The sequence below is a fragment of the Megalobrama amblycephala genome, linkage group LG14, assembly GCF_018812025.1.
Source record: "Megalobrama amblycephala isolate DHTTF-2021 linkage group LG14, ASM1881202v1, whole genome shotgun sequence".
Lineage (NCBI taxonomy): Eukaryota > Metazoa > Chordata > Actinopteri > Cypriniformes > Xenocyprididae > Megalobrama > Megalobrama amblycephala.
Window position 1 is genome coordinate 28,059,182 of NC_063057.1, and position 25,622 is coordinate 28,084,803.

At 38.3% G+C, this 25,622-nt stretch overlaps 2 protein-coding genes and 1 pseudogene across 4 annotated transcripts; all 3 read left to right on the forward strand.

Annotated features, from left to right (window-relative positions):
- The first annotated feature begins 2,024 nt into the window (after window positions 1-2,024).
- Window positions 2,025-4,453, forward strand: LOC125245196 (gastrula zinc finger protein XlCGF7.1-like). The gene is made up of 2 exons (XM_048155700.1): window positions 2,025-2,415; window positions 3,199-4,453. The coding sequence occupies exons 1-2, from the start codon at window positions 2,331-2,333 to the stop codon at window positions 4,107-4,109; spliced, it is 996 nt and encodes a 331-aa protein (XP_048011657.1). The 5' UTR covers window positions 2,025-2,330; the 3' UTR covers window positions 4,110-4,453.
- Window positions 4,454-8,037: 3,584 nt separating this feature from the next.
- Window positions 8,038-14,981, forward strand: LOC125245203 (apolipoprotein L3-like). 3 transcript variants are annotated; one of them, XM_048155724.1, is made up of 4 exons: window positions 8,038-8,647; window positions 12,352-12,786; window positions 13,505-13,538; window positions 13,868-14,981. In XM_048155724.1, the coding sequence occupies exons 2-4, from the start codon at window positions 12,396-12,398 to the stop codon at window positions 13,887-13,889; spliced, it is 447 nt and encodes a 148-aa protein (XP_048011681.1). In that variant the 5' UTR covers window positions 8,038-8,647; window positions 12,352-12,395; the 3' UTR covers window positions 13,890-14,981. The 3 variants fall into 3 exon arrangements, with proteins under 3 accessions (XP_048011681.1, XP_048011680.1, XP_048011682.1); XM_048155723.1 differs by having other exon boundaries at window positions 8,318-8,647; XM_048155725.1 differs by lacking the exon at window positions 8,038-8,647 and having other exon boundaries at window positions 11,861-12,786.
- A 732-nt stretch (window positions 14,982-15,713) lies between these two features.
- On the forward strand, window positions 15,714-21,474 carry LOC125244394 (annotated as a pseudogene).
- The last annotated feature ends 4,148 nt before the right edge of the window (window positions 21,475-25,622 follow it).

The window sequence follows — 25,622 nt, forward strand, 5'->3', positions numbered from 1 at the left end:
TTAAGCCTTAAAGTTCTGCATAATTAAGGGCGTGGTCACTTGAGTGACAGGTATATTGCGCTGCTGTCTGTGAGCCGTCATGTTACCTCAGCTGCCGCTGAATTTGGCATCTCAGCCGTATTTGTGCTCGATTATTTTATACAATTATAAAATATGGCTTGCTGCATAATATTCGAGACTGATGTGTGTCTGTGTAGATGTGCATGCATGGGGAAGAGACACAGAACACACGTTGTTGGATCGTGGCATTGGCTGAAAGTTTTGATTGTGAGATTTACTGCAATGACAATGGCGGGAGGATATCAAAATCCGACAGCACTGCTTGGATATTATAACTAAAACTGCTGCACTATTTTGAAAAAAAATATACTTTGGACACAGGCTCATTTGTTTGTTAGATACGATCGCTGCTCAGATTGCATCCTTTCTTGAAGAACGATGACAGAGAGCAGATCATTCAGAAGAAATGTGACATGTTTTTTTGTTTTGCAATGGACATTCATATTTTACCCAAGTGCCACGGATTGGATTCATCTCGCGATCTCTATTTCATTATAAAGGTATGAAGTCCCATTTGATTCTCCATGTTGTTATTTGCACAACCAACACTACTGCTGTTGGAGCATCTATATCTTAAAAAACACCGTAGATTGACAGTAAACCTTTAGAATGTTCTGATGATAAAACTTATCTTCATTAATATTTTAGATCGTATCTTAGATAGATAGATAGCTCCTTTGCTTGCTAACATGGTCACGTCGAGCTAGGCGGGCGTGGTTTCAGCAACCAGTCATATCAGCTCAAACCACCTCCCCGCCTCTTTGCCCATTTTCAGTTATCTGGGAGTGACGTGCGGTGACGCGCAGCTAAGATGGCCGCGGCCTCATTTAGGCATCAAAACTGCTGTTCAGAACTCTATGGGTGACGTCACGGACGCTATGTCCATATTTTTTTACAGTCTATGGGTGTGCCTTTAGCACCGTTGTACTCAGAAAACACATTAAAAAAATAATAATAATGAAAAAATACCATAACTTCAAGTAACAGGGTTTTTGTAAAAAAGTATTCAATTTGGTTTGATCAAATTTAAGACCATAAAAAGTCTTAAATATAAAAACAAAACTTAAATAATAATTTTAATAGCCCTTAAATCTGGGGATGGAAAAACAGAGACACTGTGGTCTGGATATGTGCAAATATGTTGTTTGAGAGTCCTACCAGAATTGAGCTCCAACCCTCAAACAAAAGTTTTTTTTTCTTATGGCTTATGTCTACTTTATCATGTTTAACATTATTTATTAGTTTATAACTTTAAAATTTACTGATTCTAGGACAATCACCATTTTTGGACATTTTATGCCTATTTTTAAACTCAAATGAACTTTATAAGTCCACATTTTGAACATCAGAAACATTTATATGCATTTCAATACTGACACATATATGAACTATGACGTTTTTTATATCACATTTGTCAGCACTTGCATTTCAAATTAATTTATGTCTGGTATAAACAGTTTCTTCAACCAAACAATACAGTTTTACTTTTTAGACAAAGTCTTCTTTAGTAGTTTCCCAATATTTTTAGCACATCACTGGACACATAGGCGCTGATCCCATGGCTCGAAAAACACAACATATCCTCCATTCATTTTAAACAATAATAAGAAACGATTGCAGCTTTCAGACATAACTTTCTTCTTGTTTTTATATCTCATCTGAGGCCATTTCTATGGCGTTATTTTAAAGACAAATGTCGAGAGCGCATTATGTACCACAAGAGCACATCCATGTAACAAATCTCTCCAATCACTGGCAGATTTATTTCATTTTCGCACAAAACTGGATACGCGCTTTCAAATACAGATTTTACATGTGCACACTCAAACTTTGTCCTGAACTCTACTTTTCTCTCTAGAATTGTCTTCTCTAGTGGATTTAACATTGTCAGTGGCTTTCAACCACACCAGACTTTCACGATTGACTGATGCAATAACACAGCGTAGGCCTACCTTTAAATTGAAAAGAAATTACGGATTATGGTGTGTGGGCAAAAATATTGGGACAACATGTATTTAAATATGTATTTCACCAATACATGCAACTCAGAATTTCTGTCATCTCTTTTTATTTTTTGTATATCATTTTTCTATGTAAATATGTGAACAGGACTTTTATTTTGGTCTGCTGGTGTCATGATGTCATGAGGCTGCGCCCCACTCCTGCATCTGTTGTGATTCTGAAAGAAAAAACTCTCTTGTGATTCTGCTGAAGAATGGTCTAAGCATTTAAGATGTTAAAACCTGGATGTATTTCTCTTTGTCTCAAAGATGGCGTTTATTAAAGAGGAGAATGAAGATGTGAAGATTGAAGAAACATTTAGAGTGAAACATGAAGAAACTGAGGAACAAACAGGTTGGTTTCACTCACAGTCATTTGATCCTTATTACAATGTCCATCTCTACAGAAATGAATGATATTAATGCACATCAATAACACATAAAATGTTCAATGTGCCAGAATTGGCCAAAAGGCTATTTTACATCTGCAGTCCCTGGACTGGTGGTAAAATTGTCACCCTGATCACTGTGATATTTTTGTATTAGTAGATGGCACACAACTGAGGCGGTATCCTCACACTGGGCATCAACCACATGTCAAACTCTATAATAATTTTTCATATACAATTTATTTGTTTGATATTTATATCTAATAATGTATTAGGACTGTTACATGAATGGGAGTGCTGTGTGCTCAGGCTCTGGTGTTCTCAGCACTGTCAGTATTAAAGTCAGTCTTGCCATCAAAATAAAAGTAGCAACAAGAGCAGCAGGATCTTAGTGATGGCTTACACAACTTCTGAGTTCATATTGGTGGAGGGAATGCAACTAGGAAAACAGCCCTAGGGGAAAATTCAGTTATCGGGGGGACTATCCTAGTGGCTAATTCCTATAACTGAGTTCTGTTAACTACCCGGTGCAAAAGCCCCTATATTTTGTAGTTAAACCTAAAGTACTCAAATAGGTGGATCAGGTGCATTTAATTAAACTTGAAGCTAAACTCTACAGGACTGAGGCCCTGAAAGAAGTATATTAGGATTTAGCATACATGTTGTTTATGTTTTATGTGTCTAAATCTTTTGATGTCTGTTGTTTTGTGGTATTATACTTAGATTAACCTTTGCCTTTTTCACTTTAGATTTGATGCCATTGAAAGGAGAGAGTCAAGATCTGAATGAAACAAAAGAGAAAGATCAGTACAAGACACATTGTGATGTTGTAGCTGAAGAAAAATCCTTTAGTTGCTCACAGAATGAAATTTCCCCACGAAAAAGGACTAAAAAGACTGGAATTAGAACGTATTTCACCTGCCAACTGTGTGGAATAAGTTTCAATCAGCCTGCAAAGCTTGAAGTGCACATGAGGGTTCACACTGGAGAGAAGCCGTTCACATGCCAACAGTGTGGAAAGAGCTTCGATCTACAAGGAAACCTTAAAGTCCATATGAGAATTCACACTGGAGAGAGTCCTTACACCTGTCAACAGTGTGGAATAAGTTTCAGACAAAAAGGAAACCTTAATAACCACATGAGAATTCACACTGGAGAGAAACCTTTCACATGCCAACAGTGTGGAAAGAGTTTCAATCAAGATGGGAACCTTAAAGTCCACATGAGAATTCACACCGGAGAGAAGCCTTACATATGCTCTCAGTGTGGAAAGAGTTTCGATCTACATGGAAACCTTAAGGTCCACATGCGAATTCACACTGGAGAGAGTCCTTACACCTGCCAACAGTGTGGAGTAAGTTTCACTCAAAAAGGACACCTGAACAGTCACATGAGAGTTCATTCTGGGGAGAAGCCATACAAGTGCCAACAGTGTGGAAAGAGTTTCGACCTACAAGGAAACCTTAAAGTCCACATGAGAATTCACACTGGAGAGACCCCTTACACTTGCCAACAATGTGGAGTAAGTTTCAAACAAAAAGGAAGCCTTAACAGGCACATGAGAATTCACACTGGAGAGAAGCCTTTTACCTGTCAACAGTGTGGAAAGAGTTTCAGCCGAAAAGGAATTCTTAATTACCACATGAGAGTTCACACTTAAGAGAGACATTTTACCTGCCAACAGTGTGGAAAAAGTAGGAAGACCATAGATTAGAGACCATATGAGAATTCACACTGAAGAGAGCTCTTACACCTGCCAACATTGTGGAGTAAGAGTAAGAGCGGAACTGCTGTTTATGTCTCTCTTTAAAATAACTAAAATATGCATAAAATAACTAATTTTACATTCTGGCAATTATGTGCTGTTACCTTCCGCCCTTATTCACATGGGGATTTATAAGAGAACTTTTAGAGATTTTGTTCCCCTTTGTACTGAGTTCAAATTAGGTATGATAGAACTGTTGCAATTAATTTATTTTGACAACTAATAAAATGTTAAACATTTAGTGTTCACTTTTTTTGGTTGCAAGTTTTTCAAACCGACATTGCAGTGAAACTAAGAATTGTTGAATATTCTATTGAGTTTTCAGCTACAGAAAATCCACAAGCGAGCAGTTAAACAGGCATGCCTATGACACCTTCACGTGGCCTTCATGTCACTTTCACAGGTTTGGTAAGTTTATATACAGGCACATTCTATGTATAGATGAGGCAGGTACAACAGTAAGGTGCCCAAGCATTTTTTTTCCAACAGGGACAAAATTATTTGGGTTTGTTAAAGTCTGCGTGAACTGGAAGTTGCAAACATCTTTTCTCCAGTGTTGTGACGTATTTCCAAGTGAAACGGAATATTGAATAGAGGGCAGGGTTTTACTTTAGCGCTTCTCCTCTTTGTCTCTCGCTCATAGCAGACTAACGGTTGGAGGAGAGTGGTTTCAGCATTTTCAACCCAAGCCGTCAAACTGACGTCATCCGAGAAGGAACACCATTCCAGACCGGCAGTAACTTTTCAGATTTTGAAGATAACCGCGACAAACAATTTTTTTCTGTGTATAAACTTAATTATTAATTGTTTACCACAAGACTAGTAATATGCACTAACAAAGTAAATGGGGTCAATTTTGATTTCATGCCGACTTTAAAGATGAGAAAAATGTGTTCCTTTTTTCCTCAAAGCACTGATTAATAGCATAACACTAGTTTCCTAGATCTGCTGCAAAGAATGTATCAACCTTAAAAGGAGTGTTATCTGTCAACGTCACTACATGTGAATTCCTCTTTCTCTCTTTTGAGTTGACACAAATGAATGTTTTCATTCTGTACAATTGCTTTATTGCAGTAGGTGACAAATAGCCCTATGTCTATGTGCTCTGCTAGACTATGGAGGGCTCTGTCAACTGAGTACGACATCTGTATCAAGTGTTACTTTAGAACCCCCTCCCTGTGTAGTGACCCAACCTCATCACACTTGATGGCTTTCTGCACTTGTGGGATTTACCAGATCATCAAAATTTAAAATGCATTTGGGGAAGCACAAGAATGTAATTTCTTTGCATATAGCTGAAGGGCACTCCCCCAATTGAAAAGTCTTTGCGATTTGCAAAAGGACACTATGAGTACTCTTGATCATTTTGAGAATGCTTTGATTGTACAACTTAAATACGAAGACTGAAGCCCTTTTCAAGCAGAAATTTTTTACTCAAGGGCACATTCTGGACTGATCCCAGCAATGCTGCAATGAGTGTTCCACTCCCGGGATCGATCCTGAAATTCGATCCTGAAATCAATCCCGAGACGTGTTTGCAATCATACAGAAGGCACTCTGGCAATTTTATGGGATCAACACGTTGTGTTGAAAGGGGCTTGAGAGACCCCATAATGGACCCCAGTGTCTTGTGTCAAATAAAGGCAGAGATGGACATTGTAAGACCTGTATTGTAAACCATACAGAATCACCATTTCATTCATAAATTATCTAAGCAGGGCTTCTGCTTCTGAGACCTTTCAGAAAAGTGCTTTGCCAAAACTTTCGCAAATGTAGCCCAATGTGATAGGCAACGGTGTGGTACAATGCCTTTAAGTTTAAGCCACATGTACCATTCATTAGGCTTCCAGTACTTTGTCATTCAGTGATCTGGGCACTCTGGAAACACAAGATGGCATTTGGATTTTCAAAAGTTTAGCATTAATATCTGAGATATTTGTTCAATGGTTGTCGCTTCCAGCCCACATACAGGTCTTGCCTCACTAAGAAGGTAGGCATGCATGTAATCAGGTACACAGCCTTGAAAAAGGTCAAAAGATGGCATTAAAGACAAAACAGAAGGTCCTTACACCTTTTGTAAGGGCTTGTCAGGGGTTCACCAGCATATTTTAAAACCCGGCTGTGACTTCTCAATTCAGTATCTGCTCAAGCATGACCTTGAACTTGTAGTATGACTTTGCATATCCACCTTATTCAGTATATCAAAGAAAATACAGAAATGATCAGATAGCGCTACATCCTATAACAATGGATGAAATGTTAGAACATTACGTATTTGAGACACCCACTTCAGGTCTTGCAGTCTCTACTAATGAGCTGATGACTTGAATCAGTGATGAAGTTACACCAACTGATCTTGAAACTGCCAGTAATATTTTAGGGAATTTTTTACCTGTCCATTAATATGTCCAACCTTAGAAACTGTAGGAATATCTGAGCATTTCACCTCAGCAAGCCCAAAACAGGGATCTGCATTAGTGTCATAATCTTTGGCATCAAGACTGGCACCAAGGTAGGTGTATGTCCTACGCCTTCCCTATTCAACTTACGGAACGAATGCAGTGCCAGTTCCATTTGTTCCATAAGTAGAATAGGGAAGGCGTAGGACATACAGCGTAAGCCTTTTGAAGAATACGAAAGTGCAGTTTTGGCAGAACCATTTGGAAGGCGATCATTTGTTTATATAAAGCATATACATTTACATTTTTTCAAAAATGACAGATTGTTTCGCTAGATAAGACCCTTATTCCTCATCTGGTATCGTTTAAAGCCGTTTGAAACTGCACAGAAACTGTAATTTTGACCTTCAACCAGTTGGAGTCCATTGAAGTCCACTATAAGAATAATCCTGGAATGTTTTCATCAAAAACCTTAATTTCTTTTCGACTGAAGAAAGAAGGACATAGATATCTTGGATGACATGAGGGTGAGTAAATTATCAGGAAAATTTTATTTGAAAGTGAACTAATCCTTTATTTAATAAAAGTCTTTCTCATTAATGACGTTTTCACAAAAATTAGTTCATTAAAGCCCCCTTATCTAGCGATCCCAGTGCTCCAAATAGCAATTAAACATCTAAAAGTATCTTTATTTGTACGTTTTCTAAGAGGAGTACCTTTCCTTTGTCCAAGTAAAATGCCATTTTTCTCTACCTGCTTCTGGACGACTGGTGCTTCCCTCAGCACAAGTTTGGTATTGTTCCAACCTCGTGAATATTCATAGCAAATTCTCGATGGCATGAGTCTGAACTAATTATTTATGAATGATTTGGACTTGGCTTGTGCCAAGTTTGGTGTTTTTAATAAACTGAAATTATCATTATTATATGGTTGTCCAGAAAAATATCACAATTATTCCAAGCATTAAAAAAAAAAATAACTAACTGTCATGCATTGCATAAAGCCAGGCACAGATTGCTCTGCAAAGCCTGCATGCAAGTAAAGTCAAACAGAGCAGCAAGGTTGTATGCGTTTTAGTGGTACTATCAGCCAACTTGCATTATTGTGAACCAGAATGGTTTAATTATCAGCAAGAGGAAACCAGACAGCAGCACTATTTAAAAACAAAACAAAACAACAACAACAACAACAACAACAAACTTTAAATCATTAAAGTCAGCATGAAACTGGAGTTTGTCTTTTGTCTTCAAGCACTGCTTAAACAGAATTTATTATATAAAACATAATGTATAATCATTTGTGTGCACATTACTGTACAGTGGTGAAACATCTACTGAAACATCTACTGAAACATGGTAAATTATTGTCAGAAAAAATATATTACAGTTTGTCTATTAAGGCCTCTTGGGTTGTTTTATTGAACTCATTTAGGTTTAGATAAGCTACATTAGATAAGCCAAAGTTAAACCTCACCAATAGACTAATGAGAAACAAAATGCAATGATAGTCAGAATCTCAATGATTAAAGTGACAGGAAATCAAACACTCAACTGAAGAAAACTTCATCTCACACAAGTCCTGACAAACTCTCCATCAAACATTTTTAAATGATGTGTCATGAGTCTATGCTGTATTATAATGAACAAGATCACAAAAATGCTATGTATGAAATGTACATAATGACATTAACCAATATAGCAATACATTCATTTTAATTCAGTGACTTCAGTCTTCTGACTGCTTTGTTTTTGTCATATGATCATATTAAAGGTAGACTTGCTGTTGTTCTGAATTGTACCTTTGGTCTTGTACAAAAATAAATCACAACTGGGTCATGATAGTGAATGTGATATTGTTTGATCGTTGTAGATTATTAACCAGCAGCACCACTGACATGAGAGTAGTGACTGTATCAGAAGGGATTTCTCAGACATAAGCGGATTAAGTCAGAATTACTGACAATATACTGCTTGAAACAGATGGAAATGTAGTAGAAAACCTCATCAGTAACTGTTTTCTGTTTTCATTGTCCAGGTAATATGATTTTTTTCCTTTGGAGAAAAAAAAAATCTTTATGTAAGACCCAAAAGGCCATGCATTATTGTTACTATTATTATTCATGTCTTTTTGTCATAATCATTACTGAAATGTTTTTTAATCTTGATTTTTTTCTTGGTCTGGGTGTGACAAATACTTTTTATGTGCATTATAAATAATCTATTTTTAGTGTCCGATACACAGGAAGGAGGATCAGACTTTATTTGCCACAGACAGGCAAGTGACACTACATTATACAAAGATGATTGACAGATGCAGATTAAACGACTGAGTCGAACATCACAAGAACAAAATAATGCATGAGCTCAGAGGGCTTTCAAATGATGAAATGATAGTGTTTTCAGTTAAAGGTGCAATATGTAATATTTTTGCAGTAAAATCCAAAATCCAAATCCAAAAAACACTAGGCCAGTGTTATGTATTTTGTTCACTTGAGTACTTACAATATCCCAAATGTTTCCAACTATTTGTAAGTTATGAGAAAATGTCAATTTTAACCAAGGCTCTGGGAAGTGTGAGGAGTCGCCTATCAATGGCATCATACCCGCGTTATCCTCGGTTTCCGGTTTTGTTTTGTAGAAACCATGGAAACACCAAAGACGCTTTAATATATTACACATTTTAATAGACAAGGGAACAACTGTATATATATATATATATATATATATATATATATATATGTATAGACAGAAAATAAATTATTGTTATATATAGCTCAACACGTTTAGTCCTATTGTTTAAATCTAATTTTCTTGATTTTTTGTGAGTACCATGCTTTACCATGCCTCAGAGAAAAATACTATTTTGTGAAGAAGCTAACATAGCATAATTGTTACATTCACCGTCTTGTCCTGGTTGTCATTGACTGTCACGTTGTCATGTCATGTCATGTCTTGTTTTGGTTTTGTTTCAGGTTCACAGTTTATGGTTTGTTTTCATTGTTATGCTTTGTTTGTTTTGCCATGTGTTTTGTATCATGTGATTTCCATTGCCCTCATGTGTTCATGTCATGTGCTTCCCCTGTTTCATGTGTCATGTTCTGATTGGTTGTTATTGTCATGTGATTTCAGTTCCGTCTTTCCATTGGTCCATCGTCTTCATTGTTCACAGGTGTTCCTTGTTTGTCATTAGTCCCTTTGTATAAATAGCCCTCATGTTTCATTGTACTCTTGTCTAGCTTTGTTTATTGTAACCCGCTATGGTGAGTGTTAGTGTTTATAGTCACGTCACGTCACGTCACGTCACGTCACGTCACGTCACGTCACGTCACGTCAAGTCACGTCAAGTCTTTGTTTTTGTTCATGTTTAGTATTTTGGAACACTTCAATAAAACTGCACTTGGGTTCAAAACTGCGCTCGCCTTCAGTGGACTTTACCCTCCGTTACACACGTGCTCTTTTGTGTTCTGTTCCCGCCACTCATCACTCACCATGGACACTGATTACACCCACAGCTGTTTGTCATTAGTATTGTGTATTTAAGTTCCTCCCTGTCTTCAGTCTAGCGTCCGGTATTGTTGTATGTTACGTGTGTTCTTTGTTTCCTGATTACTCTATGAGATTATACTACATTATAATCTTCCTTGGAGAACTACTGTAACAGAATACCGGACCAAGACAGAAAATGGATTATGCGGACATGATTTTTGTTTGTACACCAAAGAATTCATCTGTGTTGCACTCGCCAGCCCCTATGATGACGAAACCCTGAAGTCGTTGTTCTGGATCAGGGCCAACTACCATCGTCCCGTGGACCTTCCAGACACCTCCTTACTTTGCTGGAGGGAATACAGTCTGGAGAGTGTTCGTCCCCGATCCAGAGCACAGCCAGACCCAGAGCCCGTATCTTCCCCACGGACTGCGGAGTATTCGTGCGAGCCCCCTGCAGACGGAGAGTTACCACCGGCAGCTACAGGTCAGCCAGATCCCAAGACCCCGAGGAAAGAGGTGACCCGCGTCCTGGAATTGGAACTCCACCTGACGTCTGACCAGGGGTGTGAGCCCACGACATCTGCGGACGAGGGGGAATCGACTACGGAGAGGGAGGACTGGCTGATTGACTTCAGCGATGAGTCAACTCCCACCCAGACCCACCCGTCATGTTCATCTTCGTTACTTAACAGAGACATTTCTATGGACTGTGTTTTATTTACAGATTCTCTACCAACGCAGTCAACACCTCGCTCAGCCAGTCCTCCTGCAACATCGCTGCTGGATGTCATCTGCCCTGCGCCGTCTCCGGGGAACCCCTGTGACGTTGAGCCACAGGTCACACTCCCACCAGCAGCACGTAGGCCAGAGGTTCTGGTGGCTTTGCCTCCAGCTGCCGACCTCGTCGCTCCATCTCGGCCCGTCGACCTGCCGGCTCCATCCAGGCTCCTCCCATCTTCAGTTCCGCCGGAGACCCTCCGACTGACGGCTCCTTCGGTCTCCCTCATCTGGCCGCCTCCCCCTTGGTTAGTCATCCCTCCTCTTCCGCAACGGACTTACGGGAAGTCGTTTACACTCCTTCCCTCCACCCCTTAAGCTACAGAGGGCTCCTCCTTCCCCTCAGAGTCGCCTCTGTTCTTGGTCAAGCCGACGTCACCGCAGCCCTCGGGATCTCCAGCTCCACCTCCGCCGATCGTCGCCTGTACATTGCCGCAGCCTCCTACGCCAGCGACGTCGCGGGAGTAGTCATTGTCCTGGTTGTCATTGACTGTCATGTGCTCCTTTGTGTTCTGTTCCCACCACTCATTACTCACCATGGACACTGATTACACCCACAGCTGTTTGTCATTAGTATTGTGTATTTAAGTTCCTCCCCGTCTTCGGTCTAGCGTCCGGTATTGTTGTATGTTACGTGTGTTCTATGTTTCCTGACTACTCTGTGAGATTAAACTACATTATCGTCTTTGAACCTGCCTTCCTCATCTTCCTTGGAGAACTACTGTAACAATAATCAGATACAGCTTTATTTTTAGTAACAGTAATACAGAATTTTCTCCATCATACAATATGTTTTAAAATTAATTGCATGCCATTTATCAACACAAGCCATCCAGCATTTAATATGATATTGTAAAATCGATCTATCTTACTGCAGTGTGTAACAGTGTCTCACAGCAGCACAGAGTAATGTTATAACATCATTCAAATGTATCTAATATGATAAACAGAGCTGCGTTACCTCATACTCATGACCGGAAAAGCGGAAGTGGCGCCGGTGACTGTGTCATAATAAAAGTCCTGCTGCTCATGAGGCGTGTGTTGCTCAATCACTCCAGCTGCTTGTTCAGCTCCACAACACTCGCTCCTGCTCTGCTTCGTACTACAGTAACGTTAATAATCGCATCCATGAACATGATTTCTTCCCGAGTCCTATCCCAATTCTTTTCCACCGGCTGTGATGTGAAGACCACATGTCCCAAGATTCCGCGCTCAAACTTGGTGTCATCAAGCTACGTGTTTGTTTTGAATAGGCTTCTATTGACCTCTAGCTGACAGAATTCTTACATACTGCACCTTTAATGTTGTTTTAATAATATTACAGTGTGTTTACATTACAAAAGTTGACAGTAAGCAGAATCAGGTTGAGATCACCTGATAAAGTAGACTATAGTGTGTGTTTTGGTCTCAACATCATAATGTGGCAAAAATTATTAACAATTTTATAAATCAATTTTGTTATTCCTTGTTAAGGAACTGTTGACTGTAAAGGGAGGGAACTAAACTTCTGTCTAGAAATGGCAGATCATCAAGGACAGTTTGACTCCATTGATTCCAGCAGCCTAAAGCATCCTCCTTCATTGAACAGCCAAGATGATCCTCATTCATTGAGCAGCCTAAAGCATCCTCCTTCAGTGAACAGCCAAGATGATCCTCATTCATTGAGCAGCCTAAAGCATCCTCCATTGAGCAGCCAAGATGATCCTTCTTCATTGAGCAGCCTAAAGCATCCTCCTTCATTCAGCAGCCAAGATGATCCTCATTCATTGAGTAGCCAAGATGATCCTTCTTCATTGAGCAGCCTAGATGATCCTCCTTCATTCAGCAGCCTAAAGCATCCTCCTTCATTGAGCAGCCTAGAGGATCCTCCTTCATTGAGCAGCCAAGGGGATCCTCCTTCATTCAGCAGTGAGTCAGTAAATTGCATGATGAATTTTTGATTCACATATATGTTGTGTTCAATTTTCCCAACAGTCCAAAGACATGCAGGTTAGGTGGACTGGATATGCTAAATGTGTTAGTGCAGTCTCAGTGTTGGGTTGTGTCAGGACTGGCATCCGGTGAAAAAGACAATGTGTGGATAATTATGCTATGGTGACCCCTAACAGGAAAAGCCAAAGGGAAATGGATTAATCTTGTTCAATTAAAACAAATGACGCTCAGAAATCACAACCTATTGTCAAACACAACAGGTTCCAGATGGTTAAAAAAAACAAACAAACAAAAAAACACTTAAGGAGCAATAAAGTGGTGGAAGTATGACATACATTTCTAGGCAATTCCAGTTCCATCGTCCCAAAGTTAATGTTTTTTTTTAATGCCAGGGTTTGTAGGCTACTTATCACAAAACAAGCACATAAAAAGGTATTACACAATTTTTTTTTTTTTTTTTAATCAAAACAAATTGACGTAATTTATAATGTAAACTTGTATTGTCGGCAATGGTGATCTCAGCAAAAAAAATATTACTTTGCAAATTAATATTTTGGTTGCAAATGTGACTATTTTAGGCAACTGAAAATATAGATTTTAGATTAAATAGATTTTAAAGTTTAAAGTTTAAAAGTTACTTATATTGCTTTATCATCATAATTATGTATTATCATAATCTTTGCTTAACATGCAGGTAATGGAAATCAACCTGGAGACATTCTTCAAAGGTAAGTTTTGACTTAGTTTATTGGTGTCATTAGAAGTACAGCAATATTTTTATGTTACATCATGGCAAATACATAGTACAGGAGTGGCAATTGTCGGTTCTGAAGAGCCACAGTCCTGCACAGTTTTGCTTCAATCCTAATCAAACACACCTGAACAAGATAATCAAGGTCTGAAGTTGTACTAGGAAGCAATAGGCAGGTTTTTATCAAGTGTCCAGTACCAATGTTTCCCACCCCTGATATAGTGGTTGAATACTTGTACAAGTTCTTAATGATTATGTTCAAATTTCAAATACTCTTTAATCCTGATAAAAGGTTTGATATTGCAGGAAACATGAAACCTTTAATTAACTGAAAAGAAGCATTGAAGAACTCAAGTCAGAATTTGACAGAAATCATGAAGCTCTGACAAACCAAATAAAGGATCTGAATGACATCACAGATTACCTGGAATCCATGCACAAGAACACCACAGTGGGCAGTTTGGTAGGATCATCAATCGGAGCAGCGGGAGGAATCGCAGCACTCGCAGGCCTGGCTTTGGCCCCGTTCACATTAGGTGCTTCTTTGGTTGTTACTGGTGTTGGAGCAGCTGTTGGAGCCGCTGGAGGAGTCACGGGTGGAGCGTCGAACATCACTAACACCATCAAGCAGAAAAATCTGCGCGAGACGATTGAGAAGATCGTCAATGATTTCCTGAACACAATCAATCCAATGTTTGAGCTTCTGAATAAAATTGGTGCCATCACAGAGAATATCAAACTTCTGAAGGAGACATTAAAGCAGCATGAATTTCAGAAAGCAGCAAAAGGTGCTGCAGATATTTTAAGGATCGCATCTGTAGCTCAAATTGGGAAGATGTGTGCAGAGGCTGCTAAAGAAATCCGCATGTATGTACGGACTGTCAGAGCTCTCCGTGTGCCTGCACAGGCCGCACGTGCGACAGCCTCATCTCTCCGTACGACGGCAGCGTTCACTGGCGCACTCTCGGCTCTGTTTCTCGCTCTTGATGTTTACAGCATCTTTCAAGATTCGACAGAGCTCTCTGAAATGAATCAACCAGCAGACGAGAGGAAAGCAGAAGAAATCAAATCAGAAACGCTAAAATTTATTCTTCAGATGAGAGAAACCGCTGCTCAGTTTCAGAAGATTGTGGACAGAATTAAAGATGCCATAGACACTTTTGAGAATATTTAACAAAATGGCAAAACTTTTAAATCATTTGAATATGCAAGATCAGCAAATGATGGAAGTTCAGGGTTTGGCGTTCAAAGTCACACATTGTCTGTCACCACTGAAAATCAAGTGTGATCAAGTCAAAATTACCCCAAGCTTTACTCACCCTCAAGCCATCCTAGGTGTATATGACTTTCTTGTTCCTTACAAGGACAATCAGAGAAATATTAATATATAAATATATATTAATATCTAGCTTCTGCCAGATTGCCTTCCAATTAATGCTTTTATTATTATTTTTTTTTCATTTTGTGATTTTAACTTCTACTATATATACATAATTTAACATAAACAATAACATAAATGATTTTATACAATATAATTGAACACATTAGTCGGTCTATCTTGTATCATTTATCATTGTAGCCTTATTTAAGTTGAATTTCTGTTCACTGTATATTTATTTTTGCCTGACAGTCAGCCTGCCCTGGACCAGATTAGTTTCACAGCATTTTAACTATTTTAAGTTTGCTTTATGAAACAGAATCCACTGACAATAAGTCTGACCAACCAAAATAAGCCTGGCTTGTATTCTAATCTTGTTTTATGAAACAGATCTATACAGGTGGAGCTGGGGAAGGTGGAGGGTTTTAGAGGAACTCTGAAGCGCTCCACAAACTGTGTGATTAATTTGTGTTCACGTTGCTCAAATATCATGTTAGGCAAGCTATAGAAAAAAATGGTGTAAAGCAGATTTTGTGAGCAGTGCAGAGGTGTAATGACAATTTACAATAAAATGTATAAGTTTGTTTTCAAACAAACCAAACACATGGGTGACCCCTTGAACTTTGTAAATAGATTATCCATTTACCATCCTGACTGGATGGTGAAAACACAATTTTTATTTTTGATAATTTTAGTAAACTTTCACATTAGCGTGCACATCTTACGCTGTTATTAATACGGGGATCAGCTGGAAATAAGCGACCTCTCCTGGATTGATTTAGTATTAACATTATATTTACATTAATTTCTTTTCAGATGCTTTAAAATTGCTCACCCAAGTGATCCAGCGGGCATATTATGATTATTTTTACTTGTAAATCACATTTGTTTGCATTTTAATGCTGGTATAAATGGTTTCTACACCCAGACAGTTTTGCCTTTTAGACAGAATCTCACACTCTTTCATTAGTAGTTCTTAACATTTTCAGTACATCATTGGACAATGTATTTAAATATGTATTTCACCAAGAAATCAACTCTGAACTCCTCTAATATCTATTTTAAATTTTCTGTACACTTTTGTGATTGAAAACACCAGCAGCGTGTGAGCAGGACTTTTATTTTGATCTGCTGGTGTGACGTCATAAGGCTGCGTCGTGCTCGTGCATCTGTTATGATTTGGCTGAAGAAAGGTTTGTGTTTTAAGCGTGTTTAAGTGTGTATTTTAGTCTGTCCTCAGCATGAGAACACAATGCAAAATAACCAAACAAAGTGTTTAAAAATGCAACAAATAATAATAAAAAATACATTTATATTGAGATCTGTAGTATATCAAACAATACAAAGTGCAAGTCTTGAATTATATTTTCCATAAAAAATGTCTATCAAAGCTGTGTCCTCACTTTGCATCAACTCTACCTGATTTATTCAGAATTAAAACAAATCCTGACAATGTCAGGATCAGCTTTAACCCTAGCTAACTCTAGCTTTAACTAGGACCCCTTTCCTTTTTCTTTTAATATTTTATTAAAACAATGTTGAAGTCTCTGCAGTCTCAGATTTAACATGTCAACTCCTTCATCCTGGTGTAACAGTTTCTGTAAACAGTTGTGGGATAAATCTGGGCATTTTTGATCTGTTTATTAAGGCCGCTACAACTGAGAAAGAAAATTGCTTCACTGTACAACATGTTAAGGTGGAAAAATTTTCACTTTTGTCAACTCCGCCAGGTTTTATGTCTGATGGTTGACAAGTGCTCTCAAAAAGTCTAAATAATGTGATTTAATGTTTTTTATTATTATTATTTTAGATATAGGGGATTCTTCTAATGTTGTTTCAAAGGATTAGTTCACTTTGAAATGAAAATTAGTTCAAGCTTTACTTCACCACTTCAGCCCATCCTAGGTGTATATGACTTTCTTCTTTCTGATGAACACAGTTGGAGAAATATTAATAAATATCCTGACGGCACACAAGCTTTATAACGGCAGTGATCAAGACTAACAAGTATGAGCTAAAGAAAGTGCATCTATCCACATCCATCCATCATAAACGTGAACTCCACACAACTCCGGAGGAAGCAATGCGTTTAAGAAAATTGATTCATATTTAACAAGTTATTAAGTAAAATATCTAGCTTCCGTTAGATCGCCTTCTATATTTAACTATCATCAGTGCACTAAACTACTGAGCTAGATCTGATTGAGACACACTCAGAGATTTAGATTGGATTCATTTTTCTTTTTGTTATTTATTCTCATCTGAAACACAGTAAAACTCCTGGTGAAGCGACTGAGATCCACTTGACACTATTATGAAGATGGCGATTATTAAAGAGGAGAGTGAAGATGTGACGATTGAAGAAAAATTCAGAGTGAAACATGAAGAAACTGAGGAACAAACAGGTTGGTTTCATTCTCAAAGCTGAACTCAGTCATTTGATCCTCATTTAGAGCTGGACATTTTAATAAATTAATGATATTTTTGAAGAATGTCATACGCACAATTCCCAGATACATTCTTGAACAAATCAGCCATTTGAATGAACCGTTTAAATGAATGACTCATTTATTAAGACGGTTACTTGACGCCACCCACTGATGGTTTAGTCTAATTGTTTAATCATTTTCCACAACATTTCTTACAATCCCATAACATTAATTAATGCAGTTGTATTTTTTTTTTTATTGTAAATTTGTAAATTATTTAATTTGATTGGTAACAACCCTTTGCATCTTAATCTAATTAAATTCATTGATCGAATTTAAGAATTTAAAATAAAAGATGAATCATACATTGTTCATGAATCGTACAAGTGAATGACAAGGCTTAAAGGTGCCCAAGAATGCTTTTTCACAAGATGTAATATAAGTCTAAGGTGTTTCCTGAATGTGTCTGTGAAGTTTCAGCTCAAAATACCCCATAGATTTTTTTAAATTAATTTTTTTAACTGCCTATTTTGGGGCATCATTAACTATACACTGATTTTGGCAGCGCCGCCCCTTTAAATCGCATGCTCCCTGCCACACGAACTCTCGACTATATTACAGTGCATTTACAAAGTTCACACAGCTAATATAACCCTCAAATGGATCTTTACAAGATGTTCGTCATGCATGCTGTATGCATGCTTCGAATTATGTGAGTAAAGTATTTATTTTGATGTTTACATTTGATTCTGTATGAGTTTGAGGCTATGCTCTGTGGCTAACGGCTAATGCTACACTGTTGGAGAGATTTATAAAGAATGAAGTTCTTATGTTCTTATGAAGTGTTTATGAATTATACAGACTGCAAGTGTTTAAAAATGAAAATAACGATGGCTCTTGTCTCCGTGAATACAGTAATAAACGATGGTAACTTTAACCACATTTAACAGTACATTAGCAACATGCTAATGAAACATTTAGAAAGACAATTTACAAATATCACTAAAAATATCATGCTATCATGGATCATGTCAGTTATTGTTGCTCCATCTGCCATTTTTCGCTGTTGTTCTTGCTTGCTTACCTTGTCTGTGCACAGATTCAGACGTTAATACTGCCTTTCCTTGTCTAATGCCTTGAACATGGGCTGGCATATATGCAAATATTGGGGTCATACATATTAATGATCCCGACTGTTACGTAACAGTCGGTGTTATGTTGAGATCCGCGTGTTTTCCAGAAGTCTTTTAAACAAATGAGATTTATATAAGAAGGAGGAAGCAATGGGGTTTGAAACTCAAGTGTATGTCTTTTCCATGTACTGAACTCTTGTTATTTAACTATGCCAATATAAATTCAATTTTTGATTCTAGGGCACCTTTAATGTCGAGCCCTGTATGTAGTCTTAATGGGCTGCGTTTCAGTCACCATTTCATATTGTCTGACAACAAAAACAGAAAAATATATAGATGAAACAATTTTATTGGGAATTTGGCTGTATTAAAATATATTATGTGAGCAAAAAGGGTAGCAGCAGAGAAGCAAACAAATGTAAAGGGCTGACACTTGGCAGAATGCGAATACAACAATGACATGATGAATATTCTAATTCCCATATGACATCATCTATTGACATTTGCCAACGTTTTTTATATATATATATATATATATATATATATATATATATATATATATATATATAATGTTGGTAACATGTTGATAGATGATCTAATTTAATGCTATGGCATTAAAAATGTAAAAAATTAGCATTAAAAAGCATTAAATTACATTTGATGAAACCTGTTGAAACCCTGTGTAAGAGCTTAAAAAACCAAGTCCAAGTGTGCATTAAAATATTATCCATAAACTCTCTCTCTTCTTATCATCAACATACACAGCGAAGTACACAGAAACACTTGTTACAACTAATAGTAAACAAATATATAAAGACCTTATGCCTTTTCAGGTGGTGCTTAATAAACTGGTGCATTTTATAAATATTATCAACTCCGATGAACTGTAATAAAGTGCTCTCACCTTCATTACTGCCTATATCCAGTATCACTCTGGAGGCTGTGAGCTGGATCAGAACAGTTTATACTGATCTATCCTTGAGTAGCACATTTTTAGCACAAACTCTGTGTTGTATTGTCTCTTTGTATTGACATTCGTTCACAAAGCAAGTCCGGTGTGAAATGATTCGCGCAGACATAAACAAATTTTTGCAGAGCAGAGGGAGCTCTTTCTTAGTAAATCCACCTCATCCACCTCATCTTCAGCGGCTCAGATTTAGGGAGTAAATTGAGAGAGCTCTGTGGATTAATCCATCCAGCTACAGAACACTTAAAATGCTTGGGAGACGTTCTCGTCAGTGCAGCAATGGCGGACTGTGTAAACTCGCTGTGAACGCGCTCAGGGCGGTTCTATGTTAAAATGCCAGTGTCTGTCAACATTCGTGGGCGGGGTCTGTGGCTAATGTGATGTCACACTGCCAGGGATCTGGAAACGGCTTGTTCTGAGACACTTTTTTAAACCTTTATTTTAATAAGGAAACTCATTCTACAATATTTCTATGATTAAATCACTGACTCCTCCCCCATCAGCCAATCACTGTGTGTATACTCCATAGCAACAAGATCACCCCCGCCCGTACTCTTAGCTTAAGACTTCAGTCTATTCCTTAGTAAAAGTTTGTCTCAGCAGCTTTGTGAATAGGTTTTAAGAGAAAACTCTGAGCTAAGAACTTTTACTGCTATTTTGGAGAACTCTTAGTGATAAGATAAAATGTTTTGTGAATACGGCCCCTGATGTATGTCACTTTGTGCCATTAAACTGCCATTAACATTTATTTGTCTTTTTTCGCTTTAGACCTGATGGCACTGATAGAGGAGGATCAAGAACTGAAAGAAATAGAAGAGAAAGAACAATATAAGAGACATGATTTCATGGATGTAGAGAAATCCATTCAGACTGAAACAACTTCTTCGTGGAAGAAAAATCAGAAAACCGAGTCTACCTGCTCTCAATGTGGAAAAAGTTTCACTCAAAAACATAACCTTAAAATCCACATGAGAATTCACACTGAAGAGAAGCCTTATCAATGCCAACAGTGTGGAATGAGTTTCAAACAGAAAACAAACCTTAATTCCCACATGAAAATTCACACTGGAGAGAAGCCGTTCACATGCCAACAGTGTGGAAAGAGTTTCACTAAAAAAGGAAACCTTAAAAAACACATGAACATTCACACTGGAGAGACACCTTTTACATGTGATCAGTGTGGAAGCGAGTTTCAAATATAAAGAAACTCTTAATTCCCACATGAACATTCACACTGGAGAGAAGCCGTTTGCCTGTGATCAGTGTGGAAAGAGTTTCCTACGTAAAGTAACCCTTAATGTCCACATAAAGAGAAAACACTCAGGTGAGAACTGTTTTATTTGTCATTAGTGTGGAAAGAGTTTAAGACATAAAGCAACTCATGATTCATACATGAAGTTAGACAGGTAGAGTCCTTACACAGGCAAACTGTGGGACCTGCAGAGGACCTATTACTGAGCCCTGTTGCACTCCATACTTGTGTTTGATGAAACGTCCATTTGTTTACACAAATTATTGTCAGTTGGATAGATTTGACCTAAACAGTGCTAATGCTTATTGGCAAATAACAACTTAATTCTCAAACTTACCAAAAGAATGTAGTGATCTGTTGTCAGAAGAGCTAATAGCACTAAATGCAGTCATTATTAGATGCCAAATGCAGGTCACAAATCATTTAAATAAATGATGGTGCTTAAATACTGACTGAAATTGTTCACGTGTACCATTGCATAGTGAAGAGGACTTTTTCTAATATTTTTGTTTCAGTATTGGTCTATAACAATGCCGTTATGTTGCACAATGTTTGTTTTTATGCCTGTTGCTTTGAGTCTAAATATTAAATTTAAAATGTAATTAACTTTTATTTGTCAATTTTCGCTTTAGACCTGATGGCATTAAAAGAGAAGAATCAAGGACAGAAAGAAATAGAAGAGAAAGAACAATATAAGAGACATGATTTAATTGATGTAGAGAAAAATCCAATCAGATTGAAATGTCTTCTCTAAATAAAGTTCAGAAGACTGAATCTAACAAGAACTTCACCTGCTCTCATCGTGGAAAGAGTTTCAATCAAAAACAAAACCTTAAATGCCACATGAATATTCACACTGAAGACAAGCCTTTCACCTGCCAACAGTGTGGAAAGAGCTTCATTCACAGAGGAAACCTTAATTCCCACATGAGAGTTCACACTAAAGAGAAGCCGTTCACATGTGAATGGTGTGGAAAGAGTTTCAAAAATAGAGGATCCCTTAATTCCCACATGCAGAGAGAACACTCAGGAGAGAAAGGAATAAGCCTCAACATTCAAAAACCTTTCACCTGCAAACTGTGTGGGAAGAGCTTCAAATATAAAGCACAACTTGATTCCCACATAAGAGTTCACACTGGAGAGAAGCCTTTCACATGTGATCAGTGTGGGACTAGCTTCTCGCACAAAGGAACTCTTAAGACTCACATGACAATTCACACTGGGGAGAAGCCATTCAAATGTGATCAGTGTGGAAAGAGCTTCAGAATTAAATCAATCCTTAATTCACACATAAAAAGTCACAGTGTGAAGAATACTTACACCTGCAAACAGTGTGGGAAGAGCTTCTCATATAAGAAATCATTTAATGCCCACAGAAGTGTTCACAATGCTGAGAACCCATACACCTGCCAACAGTGTGGGAAGAGTTTCTCAAACAAAGGAAATCTTACGGCTCACATGAAAACTCACACAGGAGAGAAGCCATTCATGTGTCTTGAGTGTGGAAAATGTTTTACACGTGAAATAACCCTTACTTACCACATGAGGCTTCACTCAATAGAGAACTCTTTTAATTGTCAGCAGTGTGGAATGAGTTTTCAAGACAAGAGACACCTTAACTGGCACTTAAAAATTCACTCCCGAGAGATGTCTTTCAAGTGCCGTGACTGTGGAAAGAGTTTCAGATTTAAAGGAAACCTCAAGACTCACATGAGAGTTCACACTGGAGAGAAACCTTACACCTGCACTCAATGTGGGAAGAGTTTCACTCAGAAAATAACACTTGACATTCACATGAGAGTTCACACCGGAGAGAAACCTTTCACATGTGTTCAGTGTAAGAAGTGTTTCACATATAAAAGAGACCTGAAACGTCATTTGCAAAAACTTTGTGGAAAGAAGTCGAAGTGCTCTGAGAGTGGAAAGACGATTAGAAAAAGGAGCAATATCAAAAATGTTCAGTGCATTCAATCTGATCATTGTAATAAAAAATTAATTTTGCCATCACACTTACAGATACACCAGAAAAGTCATGCAGATGTGAGAAAACATTTGTGTTCATTGTGTGGAAAGAGATTTAAATGGCTCGGCAGTTTAAAATGGCACCAGAAAATTCGTATCTGTGTGAAATTAAGGTTACGTTCACGCCGCAGCTGAATGTGGCCCAAATGTGATTGTCCACCTTAATGACAACTTACATTCTTCACTTATTTTATAATTTAGGCTTTTGTATGTTTTTGTCTTTATACATGCACTGTATTGCCAAACGTTTTGGGATGTCTGCCTTTTTATGCACATGAACTTTAATGACATCCCATTCTTAATGGTATGGAGTTGGCTCACACTTTGCAGCTATAACAGCTTCATATCTTCTGGGAAGGCTTTCCACAAGGTGTAGGAGTGTGTTTATGTGAATATTTAACCATTCTTCTAGAAGCGTGATTGTGAGGTCAGTCAGTGATTTTGGCAAGAAGCCTGGCTCACAGTCTCCGCTCTAATTCATCCCAAAGGTGTTCTATTGGGTTGAAGTGCAGGCCAGTCAAGTTCCTCCACACCAAACTTGCTCATCCATGTCTTTATGGACCTTGCTTTGTGCACTGGTCCACAGTCATGTTAAAACAGAAGGGGCCATTCCCTAACTGTTCCAAAATGTCCTTTCTATGCTGAAGCATTAAGAATTCCTTCACTGAGTAGTTAGGAAATTTCGCGAATGGACTTATTGCACAGGTGGCAATCTATCATGGTACCACGCTTGGATTCACTGAGCTCCTGAGAGCGACCCATTCTTTCACAAATGTTTGTAGAACCAGTCTGCATGCCTAGGTGCTTGAGTTTATATACCTGTGGCCATGGAAGTGATTGGAACACCTGAATTCAGTGATTTGGAGGGGTGTCTCAATACTTTTGGCAATATAGTGTATGAACTCCTGTGGTTGCACCTGACCATCTGCTTTTTTTTTTAGTTCAGTTGTTCATTTTTGTCTCAAGGCACACATTTGTGAATTTATGAAATTCATCTTTGCTTTTTTTTCACAGATTTTTACATTCACAAATGGTTATATTTCACCCTTCAGTCTTTCTGTGATAAATGCTGCAATGTGAATGAATGATTATAAATAAAAGGACATGAGAGAAATAATGAATGTTGAAATGTGGATTATTTGATTAACTAACATGAAATGCAGACATAAACACAAACTCTTCATCGCAGCACCTGTTAGTGAGTGGATATATTAGGCAGCGAGTGAACATTTTCTCCTCAAAGTTGATGTGTTAGGAGCAGGAAAAATGGGCAAGCAGAAGTATTTGAGTGAGTTTGACAAGGGTCAAATTGGGATGGCCAGATGACTGGATTATCTCCAAAACTGCAGCTCTTGTGGGGTGTTGCTGGTCTGCAGTGGTCAGTATCTATCAAAAGTGCTCCAAGGAAGGAACAGTGGTGAACTGGTGACAGGGTCATGGGCGGCTGAGGCTCATTGAAGGCTGACCCGTGTGGTCCGATCCAACAGACGAGCTACTGTAGCTCAAATTGCTCAAGAAGTTAATGCTGGTTCTGTTAGAAAGGTGTCAGAATACACAGAGCATCACAGTTTATTGCTTATGGGGCTGCATAGACGCAGACCAGTCAGGGTGCCCATGCTGACCCCTGTCCACCGCCGACAGAGCCAACAGTGGACACGTGAGCATCAGAACTGGACCACAGAGCAATGGAAGAAGGTGGTCTGATCTGATGAATCACATTTTCTTTTACATCATGTGGATGGCTGGGTGCGTGTGCGTCTCTTACCTGGGGAACACATGGCACCAGGATGCACTATGGGAAGAAGGCGAGCCGGCGGAGGCAGTGTGATGCTTTGGGCAATGTTCTGCTGGGAAACCTTGGGTCCTGCCATCCTTGTGGATGTTACTTTGACACGTACCACCTACCTAAGCATTGTTGAGACCATGTACACCCTTTCATGGAAACGGTATTCCCTGGTGGCTGTGGCTCTTTCAGCAGGATAATGCTCCTGCCACAAAGCAAATATGGTTCAGGAATGGTTTGAGGAGCACAACAACGAGTTTAAGGCGTTGACTTGACCTCCGAATTCCCCAGATCTCAATCCAATCGAGCATCTGTGGGATGTGCTGAACAGACAAGTCCAATCTGTAAGGAAAAGGAGCAAAATTAGCTCAAATAAAATAATTAATTTATAGGGAATTATAAAGAGTAATTTAGTTTATGACCAAGCAACTGAATCATCCAGGAATCATCTGCTCGAGCCATAATAAGCTCCTGTAGTGGATATGAATATCCACTATCGTGAAAACACTGATTAGAGCCCGGTAACTTTAAGATCGACAGTTTAAGACATTAAATTTTACAAGCACATAATACAAGACACTTTCTTTTAAAATTTACAAGAGACTTTATTTATTCTAACAAAAACTAAACTAACACAAACACACCCACACACACATTCATACCTGTTGCAGAAAGAAAGGAAATGAGAGAGAAAGTTTTAAGAGAGAGAGTGATATGATGAACAGGATTCCTAGCAAAAGAACTTGCTTGAATCGACTTTAAATGTGAATCTCCTTGTCGGCGTGTAGAGGAGAGTTTTCCGAGTCAATGATTTGTTGCAGGGTCTTTCAGGTCCGGATTGTGTTAGGTAAAAACCAATCACATTTGAGCTTGCTGGAAGTCTCTTGTCGTGGCTGGAGTCAAACTTTTTGGCAAAACTTAGAATACGAGACTCTCAACGGAAAAGAAAAGTGAGTGAAAGTTGGATGGCTTGCATGAGCTGATTGTCTGTTCTTCTTGTTACTCCATGGTTACTCTTTGTTCTGCTTACGCTGTTCACTCTTTTTTTTTCACTGTCTTGGGATATGACTATTTAAACTTAGGTGTTTGTCCCACCT